The following is a 24858-nucleotide window of genomic DNA, read 5'->3' on the forward strand; positions in this document are numbered from 1 at the left end:
GCAGCCTGGTCCCCTCTCTGCACTCGGCTTGGTGTGTTCAAGGGTGGGCTCAGCTTCTCTAGGAAGGGCCAGCCTGGGGCAGCCCAGGGACCAGAAGGAATTTTTGGGGCCACACCCAGAACCCCTGACCAGGAAAAATACAAATTTTATTTTTTCCCTTCTGACATAAGATGTATTTCTAGAGTAGGTCTGAAATAGTATCACACCAGTGGAGATAGGACAGAATGTAATTCTGAAGGATGGCTTTGTAGAGTAGATGGGGAGTCTGGAACCCAAAGAGGGCTGTGTGGGGTGCACACTGAGAATATTCCAGCAGTTTCAGGGAGAATGGCAACTCAGATCTGTTGGCCGGCTGGTGGTGCATTGGGAGGGGAGTGAAGAGCAGCTGTGTCTGTATTCAGACAAGGCTGAGGGTGCCCTCTGGGCCCTGGGGTGGGGTGGGAGTAGGCTGTCATCTTCCCCTTGCAAGACAGCCTCAGCTTCATGAGGATGGCAACCTGGTGCAGTCCCAGGCCACCTCCCTCCTAACCCTATCGGTCCCAGGACCATCATCTCGAAATGCAACCTCTAAAGAAGCTAAACCCACCACTACAGGTTGACCTTCTGCTTGTCTGGCCAAGCCTGCATCTATTTCCATTGCCCCAGCTCCAGATCGAGCATCTCAGGTTCCATGGGTACTAAGGTGGCCTTCAAAACCTACGCAAGGCAAGGAGCTATCTATCCCAGAATGCCTGGAGCTGACGAGCCTGGAGGGGTTCCTGCTGCCTCCTGGCTGTCCTGGTCTTCTGCGTGGTTCTCCACCTGTAGGGAAAACAGAAGCAGGGCAGTGGCGGAGGGGCTGGAGGCATGGGAGACTAGGAAAGGGGGGTCCACCTGCTCACAACATCTAGCCTCCCCCACACCCTACTTTCCATTTCCTCCCCAAAGCTTTGGCAGCTCAGGGCTTCTCTAGATTGTACCTAAGACCTAGAATCCCAGAACCACCAAGCAAAAGAAAGCATTCGTCTACATGTAGCCATTCTTTTTCCAGATGTTACAGGTGTGACTCAGGCCCTGGGCAGCAGTGAGAGCCCTCCCGAGCCCAGCAGGCCAAACACAGAGCTGGGTGGGTAGATGGGGGAGGGCTCTAGCCCCAGTGTGGGCCAGGCATGGCCTACCTCAGACCACCGAGAGTGGAGGTGGTGGTGGTGGTAGGGCAGGGAATATTCAGGCCCTCTAATGCCACACACAGGGCCTGGTAGCAGTTCCAGGAAGGTCAGTGTGCCACAGCTTCCCCGGGGGGCATGGCCCATGTGACAGCCAGAGACCCTGCAGCAGCAGGAAGAAGGCAGAAACCTGGGTTTTGTTTTTTGGTTTTTTGTTTTGGAGATGGAGTTTTGCTCTTGTTGCCCAGGCTGGAGTGCAATGGTGCAATCTCAGCTCACCGCAACCTCCACTTCCCGGGTTCAAGCAATTCTTCTATCCCAGCCTCCCAAATAGCTGGGATTACGGGTATGCGCCACCACGCCCGGCTAATTTATTATTTTTTGAGATGGAGTCTCTGTCACCCAGGCTAGAGCACAGTGGCATGGTCTCAGCTCACTGCAACCTCTGCCTCATGGGTTCAAGCAATTCTCCTGCCTCAGCCTCCCAAGTAGCTGGGATTATAGGCACCCGCCACCACGCCCAGCCAATTTTTGTATTTTTAGTAGAGACAGGTTTCTCCATGTTGGTCAGGTTGGTCTCAAACTCCCAACCTCAGGTGATCCACCTGCCTCTGCCTCCCAAAGTGCTGGGATTATAGGCATGAGCCACCGCCCCCAGCCAAAACTTGGGTTTTAACAAGCTTACCAGCTAGGTCTCAGGCAAGGGGTCTGGGGCCATGGGGCACACCTGTGACAGTCCCACTACAATGCTCCAGCCCTGTCCCCCCACTGCCTTCTGGGAGAAGATATTTCAGCCCAGAACTGACCCTGGCACTGCTGAGCCCTCCAAGCCCAGGGTTGGGAGGCAGAAAACACAGGGCAGGGCCAAGCCTACTGGGCAGGAGGCATACACCTCCCCATCCACACCACCTCAGGTTCCTGCACTGACCAGAGGCCCTCCCTTGCTCACAGGGAAGCCACAAGGAACCAAACACAAGCAGGGTAGAGATGGGGAAGCAGGACCAGGCCACTCACTGTCCACTCCGTGTCTGTGCCACCCTCGTAGCCATCTGCCTCTGGACCAGCCCCCTCACTCCAGGGCTTCTGCGGGGGCTCAGAGCTGCCTGAGGAACCCTTGCTACCAGGGCCCCTGTTCTTTCCACTGTCCTTTGTGGCTGTGCAGAGAGAGTCATCAATCAATGGCTAGGTTTGGAGGCCCCAGCTGACCCCAGAGAGGCCACTTGATGCCCAGTGATGACCTAGGGCCTGTAAGACTCAAGAGGGCAGGAAGCAGATGGACTGGGACATGCGGCTGTCTCCAGGTGGTTGCTGAGTGGGTGGGGGTGACCCAGAAGCCACAAGAGTCCTTGAGCCTCAAGAACAGCCCAGGGATGGGGAGTGGGGAGTGTACTCCAGGGAGGGGAACCTGAAGATGGGGAAAGACACAGGCAGGGCCCCAGGCACTGGGCATCTTCAGGAGTAGGGAAAGCTGGGCTTGCAGAGTGTGGTGATCAGACCTGCGGGTGAGACTTGCTGCCAGTCCACGCGCTCCAGACTCTGCAGCAGGCTGTCCACCTGGGCTTTGATCTGCCGCAGCTCCCCCTGAATGTCATGTAGCTCATTGGTGGGGACTGCGGGGAGAGGGGCCAGGGTTGGTGCCCAGGCTGGGCTCTGGGGCCTGCCCTGACAGCTGGTGTGGCCACCTGGCTCCTCCCTAGCACTGCAGGTGTGGCTGTGGCCCCCACTCACACTTTTTCTGCCCAGAGGGCAGGTAGCTGTTCCTGGAGGCCCGTTGGGGACTGAAGCCGCTCCTAACCCCCATGCCCATGTGGGCCCTCTGGATCTCAACAGGCATGTGGTTGATGAGCGGGGGGGATCCTCTGGTATTCATAGACCCTGGGGACAGGACAGAGGGGGAGTCAGGCCAGCCAGCCCCACCTGCTCACTCGGAGGACACAGGGGCAGGCCCTGCCCACCTGTAGAGAACATGATCTCTCTATAGCTCGTAGTTTAGGTCATAACTACTGCTGCTGCGAAGGACACAAATGGAAGAGGTCACTGTACACGGCCATGGGCTCTGCCTGGTGCCCAGTTGAACTTGGAAAACTGAAGTTCACAGCTCTACCTTAGAATGCCAGCCTTCCTCAGTGGAAGAGCCCCTAGGGACTTGCCCAAGGTCACTTTGGGAGACCACAGCAAACCAGCTTCCCCAGTTGGCCTCTGATAAGGGGTGCCTCCAGGTGGCAGGGGGGACACAGTCACCCACAGGCTTCTGGCAGCCAGAGCCTGCCCCCGCCCCCCCAAGGCTGCTCTGTGAAACCAGGCACTGTTGATGCCCTGAGCCTTCGTCTGGCAAAGGATAAAAGGGAAGAGGTGTCTCAGAGCCAAAGCTCCGGCAGGGCGTGGGAGAGCCTTCAATCCTTGCCTGGGAATCACCAGGGCCAACAGGCAGGGCTAGGGACAGGGCAGCGGCCAGGTCACCTTGGCCTTTGCTCCAGGCCCTGGGAGACAAGATGGGCCCCAATGGCCCAGGCTCACAGAAGTGGGGCTTCCCAATTACCACACACCAAGCACCCCAGGGCACCTGTGCCGGGAGGGGTCAGGGGAACATGCAAAGAGACAGCTGGGTCCCGGCCTGGGCAGGAAGCTCTGGGGGCCCTGCAGCAGGAGCTTCAGGTCCTTCCTGTGCCTGGGGAGGGCCCTGAGTTGAGGAAAAGGGAGGGGGCGTGTGGCGATGGATGGGGGTGGTATGAAGTTCTGAAACAACTTTCCAGTTCCATTGCCCTTGCCCCCAGCTCAGGGCCAGCACACGAGGAGCAGAATGGAGGACATCCTTGGCGCCTGCCCCATCCCCTCTATCTCCGGCCACCCCCCGCTCCCACCCCTGCTTTCTGGCTTCAGGAGGTCTGGGTGGGTGGCCCAGGAAGCTTCCGGTTCCGGTCAGGGGAGGAGGGAGGAGGAAGGAGAGGGAGGAGAGCCAGCTCCCCACGGCGAGGTGGGTCCAGCCGCGGGGTAGGTGGACAGGGACCCCCTGATGGCCAGGAAGGACCAAGCAGTGAGGGCTGGGGCCAAGATGGCATTGGAGGTGAAGGCCTCTGAGGAGCAGGACCACCCTGGAAAGTGTCCTTGACCCAGCCTGGCAGCTCCCTCCCCATGGCCAGAGCAGGCTGGGCAGGCAGGTCCAGGCCTGTGACCACCTGAGCCGTGGTGGCAAAGCCATTTTCACTGAGGCATTTGTGGTTCAGTGGTAGAATTCTCGCCTGCCACGTGGGAGGCCCGGGTTCGATTCCCAGCCAATGCATGGGGGTTTTTGTTTTTGTTTTATTTCCTCCCCATGTTCTTTACCTCATTCCTGTTTCCCAAAATGCCCGTTTTCAGTGTGTTTTTTGTTGTTGTTGTTGTTTTTTAAAGACAGGATCTTGGGACCGGGTACAGTGGCTCATGCCTGTAATCCCAGCTACTTGGGAGGCTAAGGCAGGAGAATCGCTTGAAACCAAAAGGCCGAGGTTGCAGTGGGCTGAGATCGGGCCACTGCGCTCTACGCTGGGCAACAAGAGCAAAACTCCGTCTCAAAAAAAAAAAAAAAAATTAAAAATAAATATGACAGGATCACTGGACACGGTGGCTCACACCTGTAATCCCAGCACTTTGGGAGGCCGAGGCGGGCGGATCACCTGAGGTCAGGAGTTTGAGACCAGCCTGGCCAACGTGGTGAAACCCCATCTCTACTGAAAATACAAAAATTAGCCAGGCATGGTTGCCTACACCTGTAATCCCAGCTACTCGGAAGGCTGAGGCAGGAGAAATGCTTGAACCCAGGAGGTGGAGGTTGCAGTGAGCCAAGATCATGCCATTACACTCCAACCTGGGCAACAGAGTGAGAATTAAAAAAAAAAAGAAAGGATTTTGGCTGGATGCCGTGGCTCACACTTGTACTCCTGGCATTTTGGGAGGCCGAGGAGGGTGAATTACCTGAGGACAGCAGTTTGGGACCAGCCTGGCCAAAATGGTGAAACCCTATCTCTACTAAAAATGCAAAAAATTAGCCGGGCATGGTGGCGGATGCTTGTAATCCCAGCTCCTCAGGAGGCTGAAGCAGGAAAATCACTTGAACCCGGGAGGCAGAAGTTACAGTGAGCGGAAATCACATCACCCTACTCTAGCCTGGGCAACAAGAGTGAAACCGTCTCAAAAAAAAAAAAAAAAAAATAAGAGAGGATCTTGCACTGTTGCCCAGGCTGGAATGCAGTGGTATGATCCTCACTGCAGCCTCAACCTCGCAGGCTCAAGAGATCCTCCTGCCTCAGCCTCCCAAATAGCTGGGACCACAGGCCAAAAATAAAATAATTAGTGCCCAGCTAATTATTTTTTATAGAGACAGGTTCTCTATCTTGTCCAGGCTGGTCTCAAACCTGGGCCTAAGTGTATATTTGTGAGTAGCCAGAGATGAACCATGTACTGGAAGGGGATTCTGCTGACTGCCGCCCAAGCTGAGATAAACGGGGAGAGATTGCATTAGGGTGCATGCCCATCTGCAGCCACCTGTTGCAGGCAGGGGGTCTTCCTCACGGGGCCTCCCTGCCCTGGCCTGCCTTTGTCAGCACTGAGGCCAGGGCCTGTGTCCAGGTGGGTGGGCAGCCTTGCCCTTCTCTCCCCAAGGGGAAGGGCCTAATTGCACGAGGGCATTGGCTGCAGCTGCTCCCTGCTTTGTAATGGTTACAGCCTGCAATCTGGGAACTTCCCACAGAAAGAGAAACAAAATGCACCTTCGGAATGGCTCTGTGGGCAGAGACCAAGCCACCTCCTCAAGTGTCCTCAGGGCTGGATTGTGGGGCAGGAGGCGGGGACCTGGTTGGGCAGTACTTCCACTATGCCTTTCCCTCCATGTTGCCAAATTCCTTTGTGTGTGTGTGTGTGTGTATGTGTGTCAGCCTCACTCTGTCACCCAGGAAGTGGCACGATCTCGGCTCACTGCAACCTTGACCTCCTGGGTTTAAGTGATCCTCCCACGTCAGCCTCTTGAGTAGGTAGGACTACAGGCATGCATCACCACACTCAGCTAATTTTTTCTTTTCCTTTTTTTTTTTTTTTTGAGAGAGAGTCTTGCTCTGTCACCTAAGCTGGAGTGCAGTGGCACAATCTCGGCTCACTGCAACCTCTGCCTCCTGGGTTCAGGCGATTCTCCTGCCTCAGCCTCCAAGAAGCTGGGATTACACGCACCTGCCACCACACGCAGCTAGTTTTTGTATTTTTAGTAGAGACAAGGTTTCACCATGTTGGCCAGGGTGGTCTTGAACTCCTAACCTCAGGTGATCCGCCCACCTCGACCTCCCAAAGTGCTGGGATTACAGGCGTGAGCCACTGTGCCCGGCAAATTTTTATGTCTTGTAGAGATGGGAGTCTCATTGTCTTGCCCAGGCTTTTCTTAAACCCTGGGCTCAAGCGATCCACAGCCTCAACCTCGCGGAGGGCTGGGATAACAGGCATGAGCCACCTCGGTGGGCCGCACATTCCATTTTGAGACCCAAATAACATGGCTGGACTTGAGCAGCCCTCAGGGAGAGATCATTCAGCAGCTCACTGCCTGCCACGGCCCCAGCCCTGAGCGGTCCCTCCTCTGGGGACCATCCCAAGGGGGCAAGAGCCACCGCCACAGCCCCCTACCCACTGCTGCCTGTGCTGCTGGCGAAGCATTTGGCCCTCCTCACTGGAGCCTCCTGGAAACAATCGGGTCTCGAGGAGGCCATCTCTGCCTAGCTCTGCCCCAGGTCTCGAATGCCAGGCCCCTCTGAATGGTCTTTCAGTCCCTGTGGGGCAGGCGGCATCCCTCCCCATTGCCTCTGGGTCACCCTACATCAACCCTGCCCCAAAACTCCCCAGCGGGGGCTGGATGACTGGATCCAAGCCTGCTGGGTAAGGAGGCAGATGGAAAATATGAAATCCGATGAAGGATTGACCAGCATCAAAAACGACCATGTTAAAAACACATGTGGGTTGGGCAAAATGGCTTCCAGCACTTTGGGAGGCCAAGGCAAGAGGATCACTTGAGCCCAGGAGTTCAAGACCAGCCTGGGCAACCCAGTGAGACACCCCCCCACTTGAAGGAAAAAAAAAAAAAAACCTTAATTAGCCAGGCGTGGTGGCATGTTTCTTTAGTCCCAGTTACTCGGGAGGCTGAGGTCAGAGGATCACTTGAGCCCAGGAGTTCAGGGCTGCAGTGAGCCATGATGGCACCACCGCACTCCAGCCTGGGTGACAGAGTGAGGTCCTGTCTCTAAAACCAAACAACACAACACTATGCGTTACCCATGAGGACACATCTGCTTAACAGTCCAAAACCAAAGTGGTGCGGAAGCCGCCCACACAGGCACACTGCAGGGTGGCACCGACCCAGGCTGCTGCTGGCCGGGAGCAGCTTGGCCTAATCTCTCTAGAGGTCAATGAGGAGGCACAGAGACATCTCAGAGCAGCCCACACCCAAGCTCTGCCTCCCACTTCCGGGGAGAGGAGGGGCAAAACCAAAGAAACTGGAGCCGTGGGTACCAGGGCATTGACACCAGCACTGCTCCTAACAGCAGCGCTCCCTCCCTCCCCACCACCACCCGGATGCGCACAAGCCACTACAAATGAGCTAAAGCGGCCATTACGCATGCCCAGCTGAGCGGACACAGGCCAACGCGGCTCACACCTATGCCTGTGAAGAGGACTTGTTTGCTCACAGAAGTTGGTGAGCTCCTTTCCAAACATGTTTAAAGATTTCCTGGCTGGATGTGGTGGCTCACACTTACAATTCCCAGCACTTTTTTTTTTTTTTTTTAAATTAAGACGGAGTCTCACTCTGTTGCCCAGGTTGCAGTACAGGGGCACAATGTAGGTTCACTGCAACCTCTGCCTCTGGGCTCAAGCAATTCTCCTGTCTCAGCCTCCTACGTAGCTGGGATCATAGGCACCCATCACCACGCCCGGCTAATTTTTGTATTTTTAGTAGAGATAGGGTTTTACCATGTTGGCCAGGCTGGTCTCAAACTCCTGATCTCAAGTGATCCGCCCCCACCTGGGTCTCCCAAAGTGCTAGGATTACAGGTGTGAGCCATCACGCCCGGCCTAATCCCAGCACTTTGGGGGAGCCAAGTTGAGAGTATCCCTTGAGGCGAGGAGTTTGAGACCAGCCCAGCCAATATGGTGAAACCCCGTCTCTACTAAAATACAAAAATTAGCTGGTTGTGGTGATGGGCCTCTGTAATCCCAGCTACTCGGGAGGCTGAGGCAGGAGAATCACTTGAACCAGGGAGGCGGAGGTTGCAATGAGCCAAGATCGCACCTGGAGCTGACTGAAAATGGAGCGAGACTCCATCTGAAAACAAAACAAAACAAAAATTAGCTGAGCGTGGTGGCACACGCCTGTGATCCCAGCTACTTGGGAGGCTAAGGTAGGAGGATCGCTTGAGCCCAGCAGGAGGTTGCAGTGAGCTGAGATCACACCACTGTACTCCAGCCTGGGTGACACAGCGAGACCCTGTCTCAAAAAAAAAAAAAAAAAAAAAGGATTTCCTTAAAATTAAGTTTCCCAAGTTAGGGGGACAATGTCAACCAGAAAGTTTCCCATTTGGTCTAGACCCAGAAATCGCCCCCAGACACTGCCTCCTAGGAACACTCACCTGGGGGGATCCAGGCTCCTCCAGGCAGGAGGGGCGCTGCCTCAGTCAGGATGGGGGAGTTGGTGGACCAGCTAGAAGGGGCTTTGGAACGCACTGGGTCAACTCCCTCAGTTGACAGAGAAGACCTGAGGCCCAGGGAGGAGGCCCCGAGCACCCAGAGCCGCTGGGTGTGCCGCACACTCGGGGCTTCTGGGGTCCTTGTTCTGTCCCAGGGGAACCCAGAGCCCCACACAAGCTCAACAGCGATCAGACTGCTCCCCAGCAGCCCACCCCGACAGACTCACCAGAAAACACCTGTGCCCCGCTGCCTCTTCTGGCCTGGCCGGGCAGGGCCGGCCTTGGGATCTCAATCCATGTGTAGATCTACCGGGAGCAAGAGAGTGGGGCAGAGTGTGAGACGCAAGGGAAGGGGCACAGGGGGCCGGGGTGCAGGGGGACTGGGCTACAAAAGCACACAGGGCCCCCTCTTGCTTCTGCCTGGGTCTTCCCCGCAAAGCAGCAAAGCATGTGCCCCCTGCCACCTCCCCACCAGGGCCACAGGCAGCCTGGCCTCTCACAGCCCCAGGCCCCCCACCCAGAGCTGGGGTCAGAGCTTAGCGGTCTATCCTAGAGGTTCCCCAAGACAAAGAGACAAATGGCTTCAACACAAAACCACCCCAAGGATGGGAGAGGGTGCCCTACTGTTTCCTTCAGACCCGAACCGACCGTCTGATCAACCCCATCACCCAGGCCCTGAAATTTCGGGTGCTACCGTCCAAAGGCAGGAGGGGGAAGCCTGGGATCCTCGGGTCCTCTGAGGAGACACCCAGCCCTCGTCTGGGTTAGTTCGCAAATGTCCTCTGCTGCCCGCCCAGGGCAGAGAGCCTCTGCCCTGCAGCCTGCCCACTGCTAGCCTGCTGCCAGCCCCCGTCCCACACCTGCCCAAGCTAAGCCCCAGCGGCTCTGGCTGCCGCCGCCATGGCCAGCGAGGCTCCAAGGAAGAAGCAAAGCAGCACTTTTTCTTATTTTTTTTATTATTTAAATAGAGACGAAGGTCTCATTATGTTGCCAAAGCTAGTCTAGAATTCCGGGCCTCAAGTGGTCCTCCTGCTTCAGCCTCCCAAAGTGTTGGGAATACAGGCATGAGTCACTGCACACAGCCTACTTTGTACAAAATAGTTTAACATTCAGCCGGGTGCAGTGGGTCACGCCTGTAATCCTAGCACTTTGGGAGCCAAGGTGAGAGGACTGCTTGAGACCAGGAGTTCAAGACCAACCTGGCCAACATAGTGAGACCCCCCCATCCCTATAAAAAAGAAAAAACATTATATATATATATTTTTTTCTTAGGTGGAGTTTCACTCTTGTTGTCTAGTCTGGAGTGCAGTGGCATGATCTTGGCTCACTGCCAAGGTTCCAGGTTCAAGTAATTCGCCTTGGTTCAAGTGATTCGCCTTGGTTCAAGTGATTCGCCTTGGTTCACGACCCACCTTCCAGGTTCAAGTGATTCTCCTGCCTCAGACTCCCGAGTAGCTGGGATTATAGGCGTGTGCCACCACGCCCAGCTGATTTTTGTACTTTTAGTTTAGATGAGGTTTTGCCATGTTGGCCAGGCTGGTCTCAAACTCCTGACCTCAGGTGATCCGCCCGCCTCGGCCTCCCAAAGTGCTGGGACTACAGGCATGAGCCACTGCGCCCACCCATAAAATTTTTTAAAAAGAGTTTGAAGTTCACCAAATAATTGCCCTCAGACAGGTAACCTCCCAGACCCAAGACCCAGATTATTTACCTTGAAGTCAAAAGAGAAGCATCACAGGAAATCAAGGTGCCCACAACAAGATGCAGCAGCCACACCAGGCTTTCCTCCTGGACTAAACTCAGATGAAAGTGCTCATAGCAGAGGTGACCCCGATTGTTGGCAGGTTAGAGAGGCCAGTAAGGCCAGTCATGGTGGCTCATGCCTGTAACCCCAGCACTTTGGGAGGCCGAAGCAGGAGGATCATTTGAGCCCAGAAGTTCAAGACAAGTCTGGGCAACACAGACAGATGCCCATCTCTATTAAAAAAAAAAAAAAAAGACAAAAATTAGCCAGGCGTGGTAGGTATCGTGCACCTGTAGTCTTAGCTATCTGAGAGGCTGGGGTGGAAGGATCACGTGAGCCCAGGAGCTCGAGGCTGCAATGAGCAGCAATTGTACCACTGCACTCCAGTCTGTGCAACAGAGTGAGATCCCAGCTTAAAAAAAGGTCAGTAATGCTTTATAAAATCCTATTAAATTAGCAGATTTGAAATGCAAATTAAATGACCCCTCAGCCAGGCGTGGGGTCCCACTTTCCACAGCCTGTAACCCCAGCACTTTGGGAGGCCAAGGCAGGTGAATCACTTGATGTCAGGAGCTCGAGACCAGCCTGGCCAACATGGTGAAACCCTGTGTCTACAAAAACACAAAAATTAGCCAGGCACGATGGTGTGTGCCTGCAGTCCCAGTTACTTGGGAGGCTGAGACAGGAGACTTGCTTGAACCTGGGAGGCAGAAGTTCCAATGAGCTGAGATCACGCCACTGCAATCTACTCTAGATAGAGTGAGACTGTCTCAAAGAAAAAAAAAAAAAAAAAATTCTCACCCACTTTTTTTTTTTTTTTTTTTGAGACAGAGTCTCGCTCTGTTGCCCAGGCTGGCGTGATCTTGGCTCACTGCAAGCTCTGCCTCCTGGGTTCACGCCATTCTCCTGCCTCAGCCTACCAAGCAGCTGGGACTACAGGCGCCCGCCACCACACCCGGCTAATTTTTTGTTGTTTTTTTTTTTTTTTTAATAGAGATGGGGATTCACCATGTTAGCCGGGATGGTCGTGATCTCCTGACCTCATGATCCACCTGCCTCGGCCTCCCAAAGTGCTGGGATTACAGGCGTGAGCCACCATGCCCAGCCTCACCCACGTTTTGAAGACAGAATCTCCCTCTGTTGCCAAGGCTGGAGGTCAGTGACACAATCATGGCTCATTCCAACCCTGACCTTCCAGGCTCAAACAATTCTCTAACATCAGCCTCTTCTGATTCACACTTGTAACTGGGACTACAAGCGTGCACCATCACAACCGGCTATTTTTTTCTCTGTAGAGATGGGATCTCACTATATTGTCCAGACTAGTCTTGAACTCCTGGCCTCAAGCAATCCTCTGGCCTCGACCTCTCAAAATGCTGGTATTATAGGCATTAGCCACCACACCCAGATTCACTTTTTAAAAAATTTATGGTGGAATGTAGGCCAGGCACACTGGCTCATGTCTGTAATCCCAGCACTTTGGGAGGCTGAGGCGGGCAGGTCATTTGAGGTCAGGAGTTCGAGACCCACCTAACATGGAGAAACCCCGTCTCTACTAAAAATCCAGAATTAGCCAGGCGTAGCAGCACATGCCTGTAATCCCAGCTACTCGGGAGGCTGGGGCAGGAGAACCGCTTCAACCTGGGAGGCAGAGGTTACAGCAAACCAAGATCGCACCATTGCACTCTAGCCTGGGCAACAAGAGCAAAATTCTATCTCAAAAAAAAAAACAAAAAGTATGGTGGAATATTATAGTTGTCAAGGAAACATGCCAGCTAAGTGTTAGCAGGAGGCATTTTTAAGAAGAAAATACAAAGGAGTTCTATCAGTGTGTATGTACATGGGTAGATAAATAAAAATAAAAACCAAAAAACAAAGGGGTCCTGCATCCAGCTCCTAATGGACTCCTCGGGCCCCAGGAAGCACAAAGCAGGGCTCAAGGGCCATCGTTTCATGGTTGCTGTTTTGATGACACTGGCTCTATGTGCTGCTGCTGATAATGACAGGAGGCAGACAGATCCAAGGCAGACAGATCCCAGGCAGATAGGGGTGAGTCCCCAGTGAAACCTCACCGTGAAGCCAAAAAGAGCCTGAAACCCAGCACCCAGAGTGAGAACTTCTATTCTTGTTTGCCTACTCTTTCCTGATTGGTTCTTTCTGAATGGTGCTTTTTAACCAATCAAAGGTTACGTTTTCCAATGCTACCTACTGCCTGCCCTTCCACATACTGTGCCCATAAAAGCTCCAGACCCAGCCACAATGATAGAAACCACCCAACTTCAGGTGGTTGACCACCCTCGCATCCCCTCTCCGCTGAGAGCCGTTTTGTTGCTCAATAACATTCTTCTCTGCCTTCCCCACTCTTTGTCAGTGTGACCTCGTTCTTCTTGGACATGGTACAAGAACTCAGGACCCACCAAATGTGGGTACAGGAAAGGCTGTAACATCATGGCCCTGTCTACCAGCTGAGGGCAGCTGCCCACACGACAGAAGCAGCAGCAGGGCAGAACCAGCTCCAGAGACATGGGCCAGAGCAGGGGAAGGGGCTGACGGAGCTGTTAACATGCTGCTGTCCGTCAGGCTGTGGAAAGTGGGACTAAAAGAACTAATTAGCTGGCTGGGCACAGTGGCTCACGCCTGTAATTCCAGCACTTTGGGAGGCCGAGGCAGCAGATCACCTGAGGTCAGGAGTTTGAGACAAGCCTGGCCAATGTGGTGAAACCCCCATCTCTACTGATAATACAAAAATTAGCTGGGCGTGGTGGCAGCCACCTGCATTCCCAGCTACTCGGAAGGCTGAAGCACAAGAATCACTTAAACCCAGGAGGCAGAGGTTGCAGTGAGCCAAGATCGTGCCATTGCACTCCAGCCTGGGCAACAAGAACGAAACTGTCTCAAAAAACAAACAAACAAACTAATTAGCTATAACACCCTTTTGTGGCTTTGGGGTCATGGACACCCCTGCCTGGACACCATCACGTTCCCCTCGTCTGGATGCCAGAGTCCACTGTGGAAGTGGCTTGTGACACTCCTGTGGCTCCAGCCACAAGCACCACACAAAGCCGGCTTCTGTGTCGGCACTTGGAATGGCCAGCTGGACCCCGCACTCACTCACACACCCCCTCCCACCAGGGGCTGGACAGTTACAGTGGCCATGAGATCCTCACCGGACAGCAGACCAGGCGTGGCCCAGCGGGCCAAATGGACAGGTCGTCTCCTACAACAACCCCAGGCCCACACAAGGCCTGGGGCAAGGGCATCACTGGCCGGAGGTCTCCAGCTGACAAGTGACCAAGAAAAATCCTATATCACTGCCTGAAAGGCCCCATCTACATCTAGAAGGGCAGGTGGAGGCTTCCAGTCACATGCGCGGGCCGAGGCAGGAGAACAGGGTCTGGAGGCAGAATTTAATTAAGGCCAATCCGTGCTGACTTCCTAAAGCTGAATCAAGGGAAAACAGCAAGGTCTGGGGGCAAGGAATCTAAGGCCAATCCATAATCTCCTAAAGTTAAATGAAAGGGAAAATGCCTGGGCCTGGGGGTAGGGAACCTGAGGCCAATTAACACCAATTGCCAAAAGCTAAATCAAAAGGGAAAAAACCCCATCTCCGCATGCCCAAGTAGCAAAGGATCAAAGGCTTCCCTCCCTATCACCCTCCTGTCTCCGCCACGTCTCAGATGGGAAGGGAGAGTGTCTTGGATTAGCCGCAGGCCAAGCATGGGTCATCCCTTCATCTGCATAGGGCGCCAGTTCACATTAGCCTTTTATGAGCCATAGACCAAATCCTTCATCCAGATAAGGGGTAGCCAACAGAACCTCAAAAGGAGTACTTAAAACCCAGGAGGCCGGTGCCATGGCTAACGCCTGTAATCCCAGCACTTTGGGAGGCCAGGGTGGGCCAATAATGAGGTCAGGAGCTCAAGACTAGCCTGTCCAACATGGTGAAACCCCATCTCTACAAAAAATATGAAAATTAGCCGGGCGTGGTGGGTGCTTACCTGTAATCCCAGCTACTTGGGAGGCTGAGGCTGGAGAATCACTTGAACTCAGGAGGCAGAGGTTACAGTGAGCCAAGATCATGCCACTGCACTCCAGCATGGGTGACAGAGAGACTTCTCAAAAATAAAAAATAAAATAAAATACAAAAACAAACACCCAGGAAACTTCGTAACCAGGCTCTTGAGCCGCTTGCTCAGGCCCACTCCCACCCTGCAGAGTGCTTTATCTGTTTTATAAATTCGTGCTTTCACTGCTTCCTTCCTGTGTTTCATTCCTATGTTACTTTGTGGGTTTTGTTCAATTCTCTGTTCAAAATACCAAGGACCTGGGCAGCTCACACTCACAGCCCTGCTTCCCGGAACAGGCCTGGCTGAGTTCCAGCTCTGCAGTGAAGCCCAACTGTGGGAGGCGGGGGACCCTGGACTCCCTCTCATGATCTGGACAGAGATGGGGTCTGGGGGTACACCTGGTCTCAGACCAGCCCCAGATTCTTTTGTGACCTGAAGGCAGCTGGCTGGTCATTGGAACTGGCAGGGTCCCTCGAACGATTCGGGGAAGGAGTCTCTGCAGCAATCTTTAGAGTCACATCTGGGACAGAGTGAGGAACCCCCTGGCTGCTGAACGAGGGGTGTCCGTGAGCCAGGACCGCTGGGCACCAAGGGCCCGAATCCAGGCTTCTCTGCCCCAGGACTCGTGGTATGCTGTGACTGCAGGGACAGGCAGGACCCCATCCCCTTCTCCCCAAATGCAGTCACACCCAGACGGGCCCACTTGGAAGGGCCCTGCGCTTCATTTATGCTCTGCTGTCCTCATCTTGAAATTTTTAGCACATGCCTGTAATCCTACCACTTTGGGAGGCCGAGGCAGGTAGATCGCCTGAGGTCAGGAGTTTGAGACCAGCCAGGTGGAGAAACCCTGTCTCTACTAAAAATACAAAAATTACCCAGACGTGGTGGCAGGCACCAGGAATCCCACCTACTCGGGAGGCTGAGGCAGGAGAATCACTTGAACCCGGGAGGCAGAGGTTGCAGTGAGCGAAGATCATACCACTGCATTCCAGCCTGGGTGACAGAGTGAGACTCCACCTCAAAAAAATTCTTAGTAACTTCTGAATAAGGGCCCCACATTTTCATTCTGTACCAGGCCCCACAAATGATGTAGCCGGCCCTGTACACCCGCCTTGCTCACCAGTTGCCCAAAGTGGCTGACCTGGAAGGATCCTTCATGCTCTGAAGCCCGCGGTGCTTATGTCTTGGGAACTGCAGCCTTCACTCTGAACAAAGGGCAGCCAGGTAGAAGAGGCTGGGGACAGGCCCAGAAGAACCTCACAGCCTCTATCTTTCCCTTCCATCTGGTAGGTTGGGCTGCCCGAGCTTCCCCTGCACAGGGCACCCCACAGGAAATTTGTTTCAGACAGAGGGGTATATTCTCCCAGTGAGGTGACAGGAGGAAGGAAACCTCGGGTCGGGCTGGAGAACTCTGCTGAGCTTGTCCACTGCTCCTGGCATCCCCACTGTGCAGAGGAAAAGGGGACTCCCCAAGCAGTGGGATCCCCCGCTTCCCAGCCCAGGCTCTGTCTGCCTTGGCCGAGGCTGGGCTGGCTGAGCACCTGTGGGCAGCCACACACCTCAGGATGCTGCGCTGCAGCCTGACCCTATAGAAAGCCAAGTGCAAACGCTGCTCATTAACCTCCACTCCCAAGAATCAGGCTGCTTGGCCTTGTCTCTGCTGTGGCCCCACCACTTGAGCTCTTCCTGCCAGACTGGGAACCTCGATGGCCATTTAGGGACAGCATCTAAGCCACCTTTGCAACCTCAGCCCTCGAACAGGCTGCTGCACGTGGAGTGTCTCAGGCCCCGATTCCCTCTCATCATCCCTAGAATAGCTTTTCCTTTTGAGGTGCTCAGGACAGGCAGACGCAGGCCTCCTGTTCCCGAGAAGCAGAGAAGGGGACACGGGGCTGCAGGACCAACACAGGGAGAGAGAGTCTTCCCGAGTCCTCCTCCTGCCAGCTGGTCTTTGCAGCTGCGGCCAGCCCTGGAGGCAGGAGACACAGCCCCAGGGTTCTGCGGCAGCGCCTACCCCTGTTCCTCCAAGACGGTGTTCTGGGTGCTCTCAGCAAAACTGGATGCTGGCAGGAAGCAGCTCAGCCCTGGCCTTCACTGGAAGGGCAGGCACCCTCTCCTGACCTGGGGCTTCCCAGGCCCTCCTTTGGCACGCACTGAACTGTTTGCGGAACGATCTGTGCCACCAGGCCATCTCCCTCTTCCCTCCCAGGCTGAGACAGGACAGAGCCGCTCTTTAGATCTCCTTGTCCCTGTGCAAGGCCAGGGAAGCAGAGGGCGAGGGAGGAGCTGGCAGGACCAGCGCTGCTTCGGCTTTGCAGCCTCCACCTCCAAAACCAGACAGAGCAGGAAAATCAGACTTCAGGACTGGGAGGGCAATGAGTCCAAACGCCTTCCCCCTCCTGGGTCTCACCCAGAAGTCCTCCAAGATGCCAGAGCAAGGGCTTTTCATCTTTACTTTCCTCTTGAAACCTGGGACCCCATGAAATCAACAAGGATCAAGTGAGTACTTCCTGGAGGAAGCTTCACCTCTCAGCTGCTCTGCTTCTCAGGGAACATCTACTCCAACAATGAACTCCTGAAGATTTCAGTTAAATGCGACCCTCAGCCTGATCCCACGGGGAGCCCCAGGGTGTGAACTGCACCACATCTGAGATTGTCTTTGTTTTTTTGAGATGGAGTTTCACTCTGTTGCTGACGCTGGGGTGCAGTGGAGCAATCTTGGCTCACTGCAGGCTCCACCTCCCAGGTTCAAGGATTCTCCTGCCTCAGCCTCCTGAGCAGCTGGGACTCCAGGCGCACACCACCCCACCTGGCTAATTTTTGTATTTTCAGTAGAGACGGGGTTTAACCATGTTATCCAGGCTGGTCTCAAACTCCTAACCTCAAGTGATCCACCCACCTCGGCCTCCCAAAGTGCTGGGGTTACAGGCATGAGCCACTGCTACCGGCCTGAGATTGTCCTTTCTGTTGCCTACAACACCTAGCCCACCCTGAAAGTCACATCTCCTCCTTCTCATTCCAGTCTAAGGATAAAGAGCCGCAGCACTTCTCAGAGAAATTTGCACACCGGGAGGATACTTTCCAAAGTCCTTTCACATTTTGTACAGGAACCCTGTGACCTAAGAGCAAATATCTTTACCCTGTTTCTCAGATGAGTAAACAGAGGCCCAGGAAGACAAAGTTAACTTGCCCAAGGCCATGAAGCATTTTACCAGAAGTGGGGATGTCATCAACCCACGCTTCATTCCCAGGAATGGAATCTTTCCAGTACCCTAGTGCTCACCCACACTCCGCCAGCACTTTTTTTTTTTTTTTTTGGAGACAGAGTCCTTACTCTGTCTCTGGGGAGACAGCTCCTTACTCTGTCATCCAGGCGGGAGTTTAATGGCGTGATCACTGCACCCTCGGACTCCTGGGCTCAAGCAATCCTCCTACCTCATTCTTCCAAAGAGCTGGGATTACAGGCACGAGCCACTGTTCCTGGCCCAATTTCTTTATTCTTTTTTTTTTTTTCTTTTTTTGAGATAGAGTTTCGCTCTTCTTGCCCAGGCTAGATGCAATGGCGTGATCTCGGCTCACCACAACCTCCGCCTCCCAGGTTTAAGTGATTCTCATGCCTCAGCCTCCCCAGTAGCTGGGATTACAGGCTTGCACCACCATGCCTGGCTAGTTTTTGTATTTTTAGTAGAGACAGGGTTTCTCCATGTTGGTCAGGCTGGTCTCAAACTCCCAAGCTCAGGTGACCCACCCACCTTGGACTCCCAAAGTGCTGAGATTACAGGCTTGAGCCACCACGCCCGGCCTCAGTTTCTTTATTCTTGTCCTTCCATCAACGTGGCCCCTATTTTTTTTTTTTTTTTTTTTTTTTTGAGACTAGGCTTGCTCTGTCGCCCAGGTGGGAGTGCAGTGGTGCAATCTCGGCTCACTGCAACCTCCACCTCCCGGGTTCAAGCAATTCTACTCAGTCTCCTGAATAGCTGGGATTACAGGCATGTGCCACCATACCCGACTAATTTTTTGTATTTTTAGTAGAGATGGGGTTTCACCGTGTTGGCCAGGCTAATCTCAAACTTCTGACCTCACGTGATCCACCCGCCTCGGCCTCCTGAAGTGCTGGGATTACAGGCATGAGCCACTTTCTTTCTGCCCGCTATTTTTTTCTTATTTTTTGGCTAGACGGGGTCTCACCCTGTTGCCCAGGCTGATCTCAAACTCCCGTCCTCAAGCAATCCTCTTGCCTTGGCCTCCCAAAGTGCTGGGATTACAGGCATGAGCCACTGCACCTGGCCTTCACTTTGAATTAAAGTGGCAGACAGGAAGAAGCATCATCTCAAAAATTGATGGTGACAGCGGCAGCGACTACATCCAGCTTTCACAGGTGGCGGCTTCTGGCCCACTTCGGTGGTGTCAATTGTAGCTTCTGTGCCAGCAGAGGCTGTGGGGTCTTCACCCGGCCAGCTTTGCCCAATGGCCTCTTCCTGATTTGATTTTCTGACCCTTTCAGAGCTCCTGGGAACTAGCCAGTACCTCTGACAAACTCCCTTTCTGCTTAGATTTGCCAGAATTAGTTTCTGTTGCTTAAAAGTAAGAACCTCGATTCTCACAAAAATAGGACCAGGACTGGACAGAGCAAGAAGCCCCAAAGGAAAGAGGAGCAATTGAAGGCTGGAAAGTCGCCAGACGACAGTGAAAATCCAGCTGGTATTAAGGGACAGGACACCAGCAGCCCCATGGCATGCCCTGGCAAGACAGCTAATCCCATTGTCCCCGGGAACAAAGTACCCATCAAAGGCAAGGCTTTGGGGCACCTAATGGCTCCTGCCATAGAAGAGGATAAAGATTACACTGAAGTCAAGATCTGCTGGGCAGGGCGGTCATGTTAACAGTGCCCCATCACTTAAATGAAAAGACAAGCTCAGAATCCAAATTTTTGGCTCAAGGTATGGTTAGAAAACCCGAGTGTGCCTGGCCAAAATGGCAAAACCCCGTCTCTACTAAAAATACAGAAATTAGCCAGGTGTGGTGGCAGGTGCCTGTAATCCCAGGTACTCAGGAGGCTGAGGCAGGAGAATCGCTTGTATCCAGGAGGCAGATGTTACAGTGAACTGAGATCACACCACTGCACTCCAGCCTGGGCGACAGAGTGAGACTTTGTCTCCAAAAAAAACAAACAAACAAAAAACTCGAATGTGTTATTTTGCAGCTGAGAGAGCAGAAAAAACAAACTGAACACTTGATCCAGTGGTTACAGAATGACCAAAGGGACCCACACCTTAAAAGGTCTTTATTTGGGAAAGAGTGAAGTGTGGAGACCAGAGGCCGAAAATTAGGCTGTGTGGAAAGATAGGAAAGCCTTAGGTACCGAGCCCCTCCCCGCCACCCTTGCCAGCCAAAGCATCCTCTTTGTCACTCTGAAGATCCTAGTGTCAGGAACTCCCTTGCGGGCAGTTAGGTGTTCTATGGAGCTGAGGTATGGCCTGCAGCGACGGGTGAGTCTGTTTCCACACTGCTACAAAGAAACATCCAAGGTTGGGTGCGGTGGCTCACCCCTGTAATCCCAGCACTTTGGGAGGCCGAGGTGGGCGGATCACCTGAGGTTGGGAGCTTGAGACCAGCCTGACCAACATAATGAAACCCCCTCTCTACTAAAAATACAAAATTAGCTGGGTGTGGTGGTGCACGCCTATAATCCCAGCTACTTGGGAGGCTGAGGCAGGAGAATTGCTTGAACCCGGGAGGCAGAGATTGCAAAGAGCCGAGATCACGCCATTGCACTCCAACCTGGGCAACAAGAGCAAACCTCCATCTCAAAAAACAAACCCGAGACTGGGTAACTTATAAAGTAAAGACATTTAATTGACTCACAGTTCCACACAGCTGGGGAGGCTTCAGGAAACTTACAACCATAGAGGAAGAAGAAACAGACACCTTCTCTACAGGACAGTTAGGAGGACGTGAGCGTGAGGAAGAGGAACTGCCACGCTTTAAAACCATCAGATCTCGTGAGAACTCACTCACTGTCACGAGCACAGCACGGGGGAAACTGCCCCCGTGATGCAAGTACCTCCACCTGGTCCATCCTTCAACACGTGGGGGTTATAATTCGAGATGAGATCTGGGTGGGGACACAAAGCCTAACCATATCGGTGGGACGGATGGCAGTTATTTCCAGGGTGGGCTGTAGCCTCTTCCTCCAACCTACATCTCCTGTTTCCCAAGCTGGTCACCTGGATGCCCTGGGTGACCTAAGAAGCCATGTGCTAAAGATGTCAGGACCTCAGTCGGACGGGGTTCCCCCTTCCCCATTTCACTTGAGGGAGGAAGAGCCCTTCAAGAGCAAGAGCTAGCCAGCAGCTAGCATTTCCCTATGTAACACACCCTGTAATGACCCCGCCTGGAAGGAGTCTCCTTATAAGCCCTACCCCTCATTTTCTCCAGAATTAAATAACAAGTCAGATCCCCGCAGGCCCCAGGGGCCAAATCTAGGAGGGTACTGAATCATCAAAAAACTCCAGGGGGAAGATACTGAATCACCAAAAGAAACAAAAGATTTTGCTAATTGATATTGGCTTACAGTATATGGTTGGCTAAAAATTTTTTTTAATTGATATTGGCGAAAATCTGGGAAGCTGATCTGAGAATGAATTCTGAGGGTGCAGGACGGGCGAGGGAGGAAGGGGATGCTAGATAGGGATCAATGTACCAATATTGAGGATTCCACAGGGACAGCTTGAGAAGCTGGGATTACAGGCGTGAGCCACCGCGATGATGTAGTACTTTCAATGCTGAAATCGGGACAGTGCCAGGCAAACTCGGACAACTGGTCAACCTAGCTGTTAAGTAACTAACTTGCTCTAAATCACAGTTATTAAGCGGCAGGGCCTGTATTCAAATCCAGATGGGCTGACTTCAGACTCAAATTGTTTGCTTTTGCCAGTGGTTCTCAATCTTGAGCATGCAAACCTGGAGGCCTTGTCAAAATTCAGATAGCCCCATCTTCAGGGTCTCCAATTTAGTAGGTTGGGGCGGCCGAGAATTTGCCTAACCAGCTCCCTGGTGATGCTGAGGCTGCTGGACTGGGAAGACTGGGAACCAACTGAGAAGATCTTTGTATTCGGCTTTCTCACCTCCAGATAAGGACTTTTTAACTTTTATTTTGTGAGACAAGGTCTCAATCTCTCACTCACACTGAAATACAACTTAAGATCATGGTTCACTGCAACCTCAAACTCTTGGGCTCAAGCAATGCCCTGCCTCAGCAATACAAATAAACGTTGGAGGCCAGGTGTGAGACGCCACCTCAAAAAAAAAAAAAAAAAAAGTAAAGGAATAAGGCTGGGCGCGGTGGCTCACGCCTATAAGCCCAGCACTTTGGGAGGCCAAGGCGGGCAGATTATCTGAGGACAGGAGTTTGAGACCACCCTGGCCAACATGGTGAAACCCCGTCTCTACTAAAAGTACAAAAAAAAAAAAGCCGGCATGGTGGTGGGCACCTGTAGTCCCAGCCACTCGAAGGCTGAGGCAGGAGAATCGCTTGAACCCAGGAGGTGGAGACTGCAGTGAGCCGAGATCACGCCACTGCCCTCCAGCCCGAGCAAGACCAAGACTCCCTCTCAAAAAAAAAAAGTAAAGAAATAAAACAATGGCTACTCCATAGAGCAGCCCCGAGGGCTGCTGGTTGCTCATTTTTATGGTTATTTCTTGATGATATGCTAAACAAGGGGTGGATTATTCATGCCTCCCCTTTTTAGACCATATAGGGTAACAGTCTGGCGTGGCCATGGCATTTGTAAGCTGTCATGGCGCTGGTGGGGGTGTAGCAGTGAGGACGACCAGAGGTCATTCTCATCACCATCTTGGTTTTGGTGGGTTTTGGCCGCGGCTTCTTTACTGCTTGTGCCGACCTCTCATCTCATCCTGTGACTTAGAATGCCTCAACCGCCTGGGGACACAGCCCAGTAGGTCTCAGCCTCATTTTACCCAGCGCCTACTCAAGATGGAGTTGCTCTGGTTCAAAGGCCTCTAACAGAAGCTAAACACAGGTGGGGGCTTTCAAAGAAGCAGATTCAATGCCCACTGCCCTTCCTCACTCCCCTAATAGATGTAGGGCACCATGGACTTTTACAGACTGAGGGACATACTCTGGATGAGAATAGTTTACCCAATCAAGGAAAAGTAAGTTCCCCAGATGAAACGCCACAGATACAGGCATATTGTAAGTCAGGCTTTGTACGTTTTCCAAAACTCACTACAGGGATCCCCTTTGAGGTGCAGAATCTTGTATCACAATAATCACGATTCCTTTGCCAAGGCCTTTTGATGTCATGGTCCGTGTTTTTCTCCGGATCGTTGGGCATGCGGAGGCAGAAGGAGAGCCTGGTAGAGTGAATGACAAACGCAAGGGAGGCTGCAGAGGGAAGGGAGTGAGGGCGGCCCAGGGCCCAGCCCGGCGGGAGCCGCGGAAGAAAAGGACTAGCCAGCCAAGGGCGGGCGGCTCCAGAGGAGGCCCAGGATTCCCCAGTTTCCCAGCCTCTTGCACCCCACGCGGATCCCTGCCCCGACGCTGATTAAGGGGGTCAAAGCCTCGGGCGGGGCGGACCGCGGCGGTGACTGGAGGCGCTCCAGTTTCTCTGGGTGTGGCCTGCGGACCCCCTCGGGAGCAGGTCGTCCCGCACCAGTGTCTGCCCCCGGCCCCCAGGGACACCTGCACCCGCCCCACTCGCGACGGCGCGTCAGGTCCCCAGCCAGGCGTGGGGCGGGGTGGGAAGGTCTCGGCTCGGCGGCCCCGCCTGTGCTGTCCTCACCGCCCCCCGGCCTCGGGCAGCGCGCGCCCGGATCACCCACCTCCTGCGGGCATGCGCAGGGCGGCCTCTCCGGGCGCTGCGGCCGCGGCCCCGGCCAAGGGGCGGGTCCCGGGTGCCGGGAGGAAGAGGCGCGGCTGCTGGCTGACCCGGGAACCAGACCGAGCCGGAGAGCCGGCCCTCCCGTCTCCCACCGGGCAGGAAGGCCTGGCGCTCGCAGGCAACCTTGCGCCAGTGCCCAGGCAGGGATCAGGGCGCTCAGCGCCTTCGCGGGCGGTAGAGAGAGCTGGGGGCATCTGTGTGATCGCCCCGCGTAGGTCCGCGCTGAGCCAGGACACAGGACAACCGCCCGCGCCCGCTTAGACAGGCGAAGCACTGGGAAGCAGTGGGAGAGGGAAAGACTGGGGCGGCGCGGGGCCGCGCGGCCTGTAACCCCAGCTCTTTGGGAGGCCCAGGATGGCGGATCGCTTGAGACCAGGAGTTCGAGACCAGCCTGAGCAACATGGTGCAACCCCGTCTCTACAAAAAACACAAAAATTAGCGGGGCGTGGTGGTGCGGACCTGTGGTCCCAGCTACTTGGGAGCCTGAGGCAGGAGGATCGCTTGAGTCTGGGAGTTCGAGGCTGCAGTGAACCCTGATTGCACCCCTGCACTCCAGCCTGGACGACAAAGCGAGACTCTGTCTCAAAAAAGAAAAAAATAGGGCCGGGCGCGGTGGCTCACGCCTGTAATCCCAGCACTTTGGGAGGCCGAGGCGGGCGGATCACGAGGTCGGGAGATCGAGACCATCCTGGGTAACACGGTGAAACCCCGTCTCTACTAAAAATACAAAAAAAAAAAATAGCCGGGCGTGGTGGCGGGCGTCTGTAGTCCCAGCTACTCGGGAGGCTGAGGCAGGAGAATGGCGTGAACCCGGGAGGTGGAGCTTGCAGTGAGCCGAGATCGTGCCACTGCACTGCAGCCTGGGCGACAGAGCGAGACTCTGTCTCAAAAAAAAAGAAAAGAAAAAAATAAATAAACGACAGCCAGACTCACTGGGTTTGACTCCCAGCTGTATGATCTTGTGCAAGTTACTCAATCTCTCTGCCTTCATTTCTTCAGCTGTAAACTGGGATAGTGATAACCCGTTGTGGGTGATGTCTGAGGAGCTGGGTGAGGGAGCGGGACTGCACAGACTCTGATTACCATTGGCCCTGGTGCGATGACACTCTGTCAGTGGGGGCAACACACACGCGTCGTCTCCCAGACATTCAGAGCAGCTTCTATTCATACCCTGCCTGCCTGGGCCCCAGCCATGAGAACTGCCCCTCACTGAGGCAGAGTCTGGTTTTCCTCTTCTTGGGGAGACCCAGAACTTCCAGAGAGTGTCCTGGAGCATGAAGGCGACCAGGAAAGGGAATAGGTGGG

The 24858-nt window shown here is 54.0% G+C and overlaps 1 protein-coding gene and 1 non-coding gene across 2 annotated transcripts; one reads left to right on the forward strand and one right to left on the reverse strand.

The window, feature by feature from the left end:
- Nucleotides 1–124: 124 nt before the first annotated feature.
- LOC129015180 (uncharacterized) lies at nucleotides 125–24829 on the reverse strand. Its single transcript, XM_054452765.2, has 8 exons — nucleotides 24764–24829; nucleotides 23495–23676; nucleotides 22900–23026; nucleotides 9067–9145; nucleotides 2874–3020; nucleotides 2642–2755; nucleotides 2160–2299; nucleotides 125–801 (listed from the first exon to the last, which is right to left on the reverse strand). The coding sequence occupies exons 1-8, from the start codon at nucleotides 24827–24829 to the stop codon at nucleotides 718–720; spliced, it is 939 nt and encodes a 312-aa protein (XP_054308740.2). The 3' UTR covers nucleotides 125–717.
- TRNAG-GCC (transfer RNA glycine (anticodon GCC)) lies at nucleotides 4355–4425 on the forward strand. The gene has a single exon. It is a non-coding gene; the product is annotated as a tRNA-Gly (tRNA).
- Nucleotides 24830–24858: the final 29 nt, after the last annotated feature.

This window comes from Pongo pygmaeus, chromosome 18 (assembly GCF_028885625.2).
Source record: "Pongo pygmaeus isolate AG05252 chromosome 18, NHGRI_mPonPyg2-v2.0_pri, whole genome shotgun sequence".
NCBI classification, from domain to species: domain Eukaryota; kingdom Metazoa; phylum Chordata; class Mammalia; order Primates; family Hominidae; genus Pongo; species Pongo pygmaeus.